The following is an 8,418-nucleotide window of genomic DNA, read 5'->3' as shown; positions in this document are numbered from 1 at the left end:
GTCTCCTGAATCATTGACTGCATTCTGGCTCCTTCATGTGGTTAAATAGTGAATAGCACCCTTTAAAGTTATTTGGGATTTTTTGTTTGTTTGTATTTGGGTGGTTTTTTTTATCTTTGTTGTTGTTGTTTGTTTTTTCCATTTGATTTTCTAGGACATTGGGAAATTAGGAGGGGAAGACAACAACAACAAGACAACAAATAACCTCATCCAAAAATGGGGGGAGGACTTGGACAGAATATTCACAACAGAAGAGATCCAAAAGGCTGAGAAACACATGAAAAAATGCTCCAAGTCTCTGATTGTCAGAGAAATGCAAATAAAGACAACAATGAGATGCCACTTCACTCCTGTGAGAATGGCATACATCAGAAAAAGTAACAGCAGCAAATGCTGGAGAGGGTGTAAGGTCAAAGGAACCCTCCTACACAGCTGGTGGGAATGTCAATTGGCCCAGCCTCTGTGGAGAACAGTCTGGAGAACTCTCGGAAGGCTAGAAATGGACCTACCCTATGATCCTGCAATTCCTCTCCTGGGGATATATCCTAAGGAACCCAACACACACATTAAATAAACACACCTGTAGAGGAGCCTCTTGTGTTGTCGTTTTTTCCCCCATTATTTAGAAAGCAAATATGTTACAAAACATTATCATTTGTTATGTAATTCATCATATATTTCTTGTTTATTTTTTTAATTAATGTAATAAAAATTCATTTTATAAAATAATACAAAAGGGAAGGTGGGCATAGGAATCCAGTGCTTCTGGCTCCCCTGGGAGGGTTAGGAGGCACCCCTCCCCCCACCCATCCCCCACCCCACCCCCGTCGTACTGGGGTCTCAGGGTCTCAGAATCTTGGGTTCTGCCTGAGGCTACAGTCTGGCTGGGCCTCTCTTAGGCAGTGAGTGAGCTGCAGCAAAGTCTGCTGGGAGAAGCAGTTTGATTGCAGTGCTGGAGCGCTGGGCCTGGTGTCCTGGTATGGTCAGGGGCAGCTGGACTGGTGTCTTTCTCAGGGAGGCCCCTAGTTCCCACTGCTCAGCATCCCCAGTAGCTTGCTGGGCTCCAGGCCCTATTACTGGGCCACACTCGGCACATCAAAGCCCATGCGCCTCAGGAACTGGGCCACGTTCACCTCCTGCCCTGTGAACTGGTTGCGGATGGTGGGGCAGGTAGGGTTGCAGTGAGGCCAGGGGCAGCTATCCACCAGGTGGATGGGGCAGCCTTTCACGGGGGCTTTGCTGGCATTATGGCTCTCATGCAGGCTCCTGTCCCAGCAGTGCAGCGCCTCGGGTAGGGACGTCCCGTTTACCTGGACTTCCGTCCACTGGCTGCAGACAGAAAACCAGCAGGGGTCAAAGTTCAGGCAGGGTGCAGCCAGAGATGGCCTGAGCTAACTGAGTAAATGGCTTCAGCAGCTTTAGAAAGGTCAAGTGGGTGGGCAGCCTGAGGTCTGGGGGGGGGGGGTTGTTAGGGCATCTCGTGTGAGGAATGATGAGGGATGATGCCCTAGAGACCCGGGAACACTGACCTTCGGATGATGACCTCATGTGAGAAGCAGGCAGGGGCAAAGCTGGCCCTGGAAGGAAGGAGAGGGATACCCATGAGTCAGTCCCAGTCCCACAGTCCACCTCGGCCTGCCCCTACCCCTCCCTTGGGGGCCAGGCCTCTACCTGCCTCTCAGTCCCTTCCTGTCACCGGGTTTCATCCCCAGCAGCACACATGTCTCTGCCACCCTCCTCCCTTCTGCCTCTAGACCTCATTTATTTACTTATTTATTTATTTATTTATAGAATCAGAACACCACTCAACCCTGGCATAAGGTGGTGCTGGGGATTGAACCAGTAGCTTTGGGGGCCTCAGACACACAAGGTCTGTGCTCTAAGAGGCTGAGCAGTCTCCTCAGCCCTGTAGTTTGCTTTACAGGGATGTTTCAGGTTCTTAGGAAAATTGAAGTATAACCCCTGTCCCCACAGATGGGACACTGGTCACAGGGTGACCTGCACATGACACATGTTGTCCAGAGTGCACCAGGGACATGAGAGTCTCACTGTTTCCCCTTCTATCAGTTTGGACAAATAGCACTCAGAATAGTCCCGCGCCCCTAGGATCCCTGTTCATCCCTCCTCCCCAAATCCCTGGAATTCCCCAGATCTGTTTCCACAGCTCTGTCTTTTGCAGAATGTCCTGTCGTTGGGACCATGCAGTGTGTGGCCTTCCCAGATGGGAATCCTCTTTATTCTGGCTGCTTTTCAGTGCTGCACAGTTTCCCTTGATGTGGGGGAGATCAGTGTACTCCCACCCATGGCAGGCTCCTGGCTGCTCCCCTTTCTAAGTCCCCTTTAGGCGAAGTGCTCCCCACCATGTTGAGAAGGGGACACAACTCACGACACATTCTGGAGTGTGTGTCTCAGCTCTCCGGCTAGGTTCTGGACGTAGAGCCTCTGGTCCTCCTGCACTGGCTGGCCAGTGAGGTACGCGTTGTCCACTATCAACTGGGCCTGGTCGAACAGCCACTGCACCACGAACAGCGGGCCTGGGGAGAGCAGGGGCTTGGTCCCTGAGGTGTCCACCCTTTCTGAGAGGTACTCTGCCCTCCACAGCCCCCCGCAGCTGGCCTGGCCCCCACAAGCCACACTCTGTTCTAGATCACAGGGACCTGAAAGCTCCCTAGAGTTTGGGGCTTGGAGGGGTGGTGGGGTCCTACAACAGCGGGCCCTAGGGTGCAGCTCCAGGGGGTGCAGTGCTCTCTAGCGCCCCAGTGAGGCAAACAGAGCTAGTCACCCTACTCCGGTGGACACGGACCTAAGCCGACCTCTGAGGGACTGTCTTGGGTAATGGATGTTGGAGGGGTGCAAAACGGCGGACCCCACAGTCCCACTCACTGCTCACTGTTGGGTAGACTTTGTAGCCGAAGAAACAATTCCATTCCTCGCCTTCCTTGAACTGACGCCGGCAGGGCTCTGGGACCAGCCCGTTCCAGTACCTGGGTCACAGGCTGCAGGTCAGGCGGCGCCCCAGGCCACACAGCAGAGCGGGCACGCCCACCCAACTCAGGTCCCGCCCACTCGGCGCAGATGCCGGCGCAGACCACGCCCAGTCCGCTTAAGCCCCGCCCAACCAACAACAAGTAGGGCTCAGTCCACAATAGGTCCCGCCCACGCACTTGATTCCCCGGCGGATGACCTCCGTGGGCGCGCAGGTGAGAGTGTCGACGCAGTCTGTGTGCCGATACTGCTTGTTATCCAGGAACCAGCCCGAGTCGACCAAACCCCGCACCTGGATGGCCGGGTAGCCCAGCTCCTCCAGCTGCTTGGCCACCCGGTCCACATTGAGCAGCACGCCAGTGCCTCCCGCGCTGTGGGGAGACAGGGTGTGAGGCTGGGGTGGGGACGCGAGGCGGGGTGACTGGGATGTGGATGCTCCCCACATCCACAGTCCTGTACAACGCAGAGAGGGGGCTGCAGAGCAGGGGCCCAGGCCAACTGGTCTTTCCCTCCATACCTCCTTCTCTTCCTCTCTCTGGCTCTCTGCCTCAGTTTCCCTATAGACAGTTGAGATGAATGGGTGTCCCAGGTCTCTTGAGCTCCCCACTTGTTGGGTTCCCAGGCCTTGGAGAAGGAACCCTGGTCCCCATGCAACCCACAACCAACTTCCTGGGTCACAAATCAGGCCTTCCTTCTATCACATTATCTGGGGGGATCCTCTGAAGTGAAATCACCAGCTGCCCAGGAATGCCCATTCTTCTTGCACATTCTTCCCAGCTAGGCAGTGCCACACCCCTGAGGCCTGTGGGGCCCCCGCTCCCCTTCCCTTCTACCCAGTGTCTACCCCCTAGCCTGCATCTGTGTCCTCCCACCCCCTGCCAAGCTCACCTGCTTCCTGCCAGCAGCAGCACCTTGCCCCCTGCCAACCCCCTGTCCAGGAGCTCCCGAACCACCTCCTGGATGATGAGGGTACCCATGAAGGCATAATCATCTGTGGGGAGAAAGAAGGCGGCTGCCGGTGGACTGGGCAGGGCAGGCCCACAGCCAGCCCTGGAGCAGGGAGCCCTGGAGCCAGCTCTCACTGAGGGCATCTGGAGGTGGGGGGTGGTGGTGGTGGCACTAGCGACAGCCAAGAAGGAGGTGGCTGATGCATACCAGGCCACACTGAGACCCCACCCAGGGAGCTTGGAGGAGTGAGGGGGCCTCCCCCTCCCTCAGGGTCAGCCTGTCAAGGGATGGAGGGGGTGTAGAGACTGGAGGTCTTTATCTTCCCAGGAGCCCTGCCTGGCCCAGGCGCTCACTCTTTTTAGTCTTGGGGGAAGCGCCACTCCATACATCACTGGAGCAGTAGGGGATGAAACTGCAGCAGAAGGACAGAGAGACACAGGTACAGTGTGAGCTGCTGCCCCCCTCCCTGGGAGGAAGGAAGCCCTCCCCAAGAACCTTCTCCCAGAAGTGACCCCCAAAAGGAAGAGCCTTTAAGAATATCCCCCCTGCTCATGCTTACACCATGTTGGCATTCCACCAGTGGGGGTTCTCCTCTGGAAGGGAGGACAGAATCCCGGTGCCTGTGGGGGGACACAGGTGATGGGGCTGCTTGCTGGGCGTGTGTGCGTGTGTGTCTGTGTGTGTGTGGGGGGTGGCCACCCGAGAGCACATGTGTCTCTGTGTGCAGGGATTTCTCTACAGCCCGGTGTGGCTCCAGCAATGGAGGCAGCCGAAAGCACGTAGGGATGGACACATGAAGTCACCATGCTCAAGATGCCCAAGCTGTGACAGCTAGGTGAACCCTGGGAGGTTGGGATAAGAGTGCCAGGGCCATGGATGGGTGGCCTCTGGGAAGTTCAAGAACTGGGCTGGGGAGAAGGACGCTGAGCAGCTTCCAGGATTGGGGATGGAGAGTCCCAAGAGGTGTGCCCCTGGCCCAGGTGGGTCTGTCTCCCCCGCCCACCCCGTCTGTTCACCTATGCGGGTGCGCGGCCAGTCCTTGGAGCTCATGAGGTGCGGGGTTGCGCTGTGTCTCAACTCGCAGGTGTCGCGGTTGAAGCAGTACCAGCCTCCTGTACAGACAGTCCTGTGCTTAGGCCTGGCGGCCTGGAGAGTCCGCCCTCCCGCGGTTCGGCCTGGGGAGGTGGTGGGCAGGGGCGGGGGCGGGGGCGGGGGTGGGACGAACCTTCCAAAAAGATCAGCCAACGTCCACTGCCTTTGGACTCCTTCAGGTAGTAGCTGCAAGGGCGCGAGGCGGCGCGGCGTCAGCGGGGTTCAGGGTTGCCCCCATCCCACCCAGAGCCTTCACTCGGGTGTGGAGGGGTAGGGGGCCCCCGGCAGGGAGGGGGCATCATTCCACCTGTCACCTCACGCGTGTGGCCACACGAGGGCGCCAGCGGACGGGCAGCGCGTCTGTCCCAGCGAGAGGGCACAACCCCAGGAGGGGGCGCTCGAAGGGCGGGGAAGGGCTCGAGGGGCTGCGTGGTCCGTGGAAAATCCCTCGGGCCGCACGGCCCGAGACCACCCATGACCTCCGCGCGGGCAGCCTTTCGGGGGTCCCAGGCTCCGGGGGGGGGGGCTTGGCGCTCAGAGAATAGCAGGACCCCGGTAAAAGTGGGGTCGTGCTGGGACGCACAGAGCAGGGTTGGACCTGCCACCGAGGTCTGAAGAGTGTCCTCAGGCTGTGCAGTCACCTAGGGCCTCAGCTACCCATCCTTCCCAGCCTGCGTCCCTGACAGATGGAGGGCACTGTGCCACCTGAACCTCCTCTCCGTTCCACCCCTCTCTCCTGGTCAGGCAGCAGGGCAGTAGTGGCTACAGAGAACTGCAGTGTGTGTATATGGGAAGGGGGAGTCCCACAAGACTCCACGCCCCCCTCGCCTCACCCCCTCCTGCTGGGGTCAGGGTCACTCACCCAGGGACCGAAGGCCATGAGCAGGCTGCGCATCAGTGACCAGTGGGGTCATTCCCAGGGCCAACTGGGGACCAGCTCTTCTAGCGCCGCCCCGTTTACCTTGGGGCGCCAGTATTCCCCACCCTCCCGCCCCCCCGACCCACCCAGACCGACGGGACTCCTTTCTGCTAGGGCGTGAGCCACCCGGGCCAGCCAGAGAGGGTGCGGACGCCCCGCAGCCGGAGGGGCCGGCCGGGAGCCTGGAGGGGGCGCACCAGGGCCTTACCCTGCCGGGCTGCCATCGTTACAGGTGACCGACTTGTTGAGCAGGAGATGCAGGTGCAGATCTTCGCTGGGCTGCTGTGAGGCGCAGGGGTACAGGGCTTGCGCCAGGCTCTGAATCTGCTCCATGAAGCTCTCCATGTTGCCTTCCAAGGCCGTAAGGTCCAGAGGGAAGCTCTCCACCGCTTGCCTGTCGTCCGCCACCCGCTCTGCCCACGACAGGTGCGGCTGCTGGCCTAGGCTCTGCCAGGTCATCTGGGCTTCGCAGTCCCCAGCCCAGTACAGCAAGCCCAGCAGCAGCAATGCACACACTTCAGGACCCATGGCCACAGCGCTTGCACCCGTGGCCACCTGCGGAGAGTGAGCAGCAGTGAGGTGGTGGCAGGCCCCTGGGAGCCCGAGGTCCAGGGCAGCGGTGGGGGGTGTGGGGGGGATGCGCTTGCCCGCTGAGGCCATGGAGCCTGCTGGGGGATGCGGGGGCGGTGGGACATCGAGGCTGTACCCCGATGCCTTTGGCCTGGGCTGCTGAGCAGGGCGCGGGGGTGGCCCGGATGGTGCGCTACCTCCCCCTGTCACAAGTGAGTCGCTGGGACCGAGCCTGGGCGGTGCTCTCGGGGGACCAGGGGCTCCTGGGTGCCCGCGCTTTAGATGTGCCACCACCGCCCCTGCTGCCCGGGCTGGCAGAGGGGGAGGGGGCCGCGCTTGCTCTTTTCTTGGCCTAGGCATCGCCTTTTCTTCCCAAACCATAGGCCTGACAGAGGGGCCTGGATTATTCTCCATGGCAGCAGGAGGTGCTCCCAGCCTGGCTCCATGGGGGGCAGCACGGCACGAAGGCCCTCACCAATTCATTCACAGTGGCCAGCTTGGCGCCGCCAACCCTGTCTCCCAAGCTGCTTGCAGGGTCATGGGGGGAGGGGGGGGCGGGTGGCTCCCCTTGTGTGTGGCCACCCCCGGGTTCGAGCACTAACCGGAGCCCCAGGCCCGGTCGCCCAGCACACTGGCTGCCCCTAGCCCAGATCTCACCTTGGTTGGTCTGGGATGCTCTCTCCGGAGTCTCTGCTCTGTGCTCTGGTCCATCCGGCTCGGGAGCGCTCCCTCTCTGGTGATGGCCAAGAGACTCTGGGACTTTTATTCAGTGAGGCCCCAGATCAAAGAGATGACGGACACAGGAATCTGTGCCCAGGGACCTCCAGGAGGAGCTAACAGGTGTGGCGCAAGGCCCTGGTGCCCTGGGTGACATGCGGGAGGTACCGGGCGCCCCAGGCTCTTGAGGGAGCCTTCCAGGACCACTACAGGAGGAGGACCTGGGGCGACCAGTGGGCCTGCACCTCTGTGGGGTCTTGGACCCTCCCCACAGGGAGCCAGGAGATGGTAGCTGGCGTGACCCATGCTGAGCACACCCCTCACCCCCTAACCCCCGGGAATTCTCCCTGCCTCTGTGGTGGCTGCGACACGGCCTGGATTTACCTCTCTGCATCTCCTTACCTTCCCAGGCAGCCTCCCCAGGATGGAGCAAGACTTTCTGGTAGAAATCCAAGTGAGGAGAACAGGTGTTTGACTAATTCTCTACCTGGGAGTCAGGGAGGCAAAGAAAGAAAAATGTTTGCTAACCCTCATCCCCAGAGCACAATCCAGACCTCTTCCTGCCAACCCTTCATGTGTGTCCATGGGCAGCGAGACACCCATTCCAAGTCAGAATGCATGCCTGGCCTTTGGGGACCAGTTCAGACCAAGGACAGGACTTCCAACTCCGTTTCCCTAATTCAGGCAGCCAGGGAGCAATGTCCCCCAGGAAGCCATCTGCCTGGGCTCCTAAGCCCAGTCCTACCGACCTATGTGCAGGGCTGCAGCTTCCCTTCCTCTCTTTGTCCCCTTTGTCCCACTATCCACAGACAGCCCACTGTCCTGCACACATAGCAGGTGACACAGTGGGGCACCCATCTGGGGCCATGGAGCACTGTGGTGCCAAGCATTTGAGGGGTGCCAGGTGCTGCCAGTGTGTGCAGTGGTCCAGATCCTCCCCAATTCCTCCCATTTTCCCTATGAGGACAACTGAGGCTTGGAGGAGTCAGCAGTAGAGCCAGCGATGCGCTCCAAGCATGTGGAAATCCATACTGCAGCCCCCCCCACACCTATCCGATTGTTGAGTCAATTCAATGGTCATGCTTAGTGTGGGACCAGGGAAGTGGCATAGTGGACAAAGTGCTAGGTTTTCAAGTATGAGATCCTGAGTTTGATCCCTGATATCACATCTGCCAGAGTGATGCTCT

General features: G+C 59.4%; 1 protein-coding gene across 1 annotated transcript; it reads right to left on the bottom strand.

The window, feature by feature from the left end:
• Positions 1-893: 893 nt before the first annotated feature.
• Positions 894-6,472, bottom strand: LOC132532646 (palmitoleoyl-protein carboxylesterase NOTUM-like). The gene is made up of 11 exons (XM_060170962.1): positions 6,153-6,472; positions 5,159-5,211; positions 4,950-5,045; positions 4,493-4,553; positions 4,287-4,345; positions 3,874-3,976; positions 3,165-3,356; positions 2,884-2,984; positions 2,387-2,534; positions 1,530-1,577; positions 894-1,329 (listed from the first exon to the last, which is right to left on the bottom strand). Exons 1-11 carry the CDS (start codon positions 6,470-6,472, stop codon positions 1,074-1,076), a joined length of 1,437 nt encoding a protein of 478 aa, XP_060026945.1. The 3' UTR covers positions 894-1,073.
• Between the last annotated feature and the right edge of the window lie 1,946 nt (positions 6,473-8,418).

This window comes from Erinaceus europaeus, chromosome 14 (assembly GCF_950295315.1).
Source record: "Erinaceus europaeus chromosome 14, mEriEur2.1, whole genome shotgun sequence".
In the NCBI taxonomy this organism is placed as follows: Eukaryota; Metazoa; Chordata; class Mammalia; order Eulipotyphla; family Erinaceidae; genus Erinaceus; species Erinaceus europaeus.
This window is presented reverse-complemented; position numbering and strand designations above follow the sequence as displayed.

Coding starts and splice junctions, on each gene's coding strand:
- LOC132532646 (XM_060170962.1), bottom strand. CDS start 6,472: ATGGGTCCTGAAGTGTGTGCATTGCTGCTGCTGGGCTTGCTGTACTGG. Junction 3,357..3,873: donor CTGCTGCTGGCAGGAAGCAG/GTGAGCTTGGCA, acceptor GTCTCCCCACAG/CGCGGGAGGCACTGGCGTGC. Junction 1,330..1,529: donor CATGAGGTCATCATCCGAAG/GTCAGTGTTCCC, acceptor TTCTGTCTGCAG/CCAGTGGACGGAAGTCCAGG.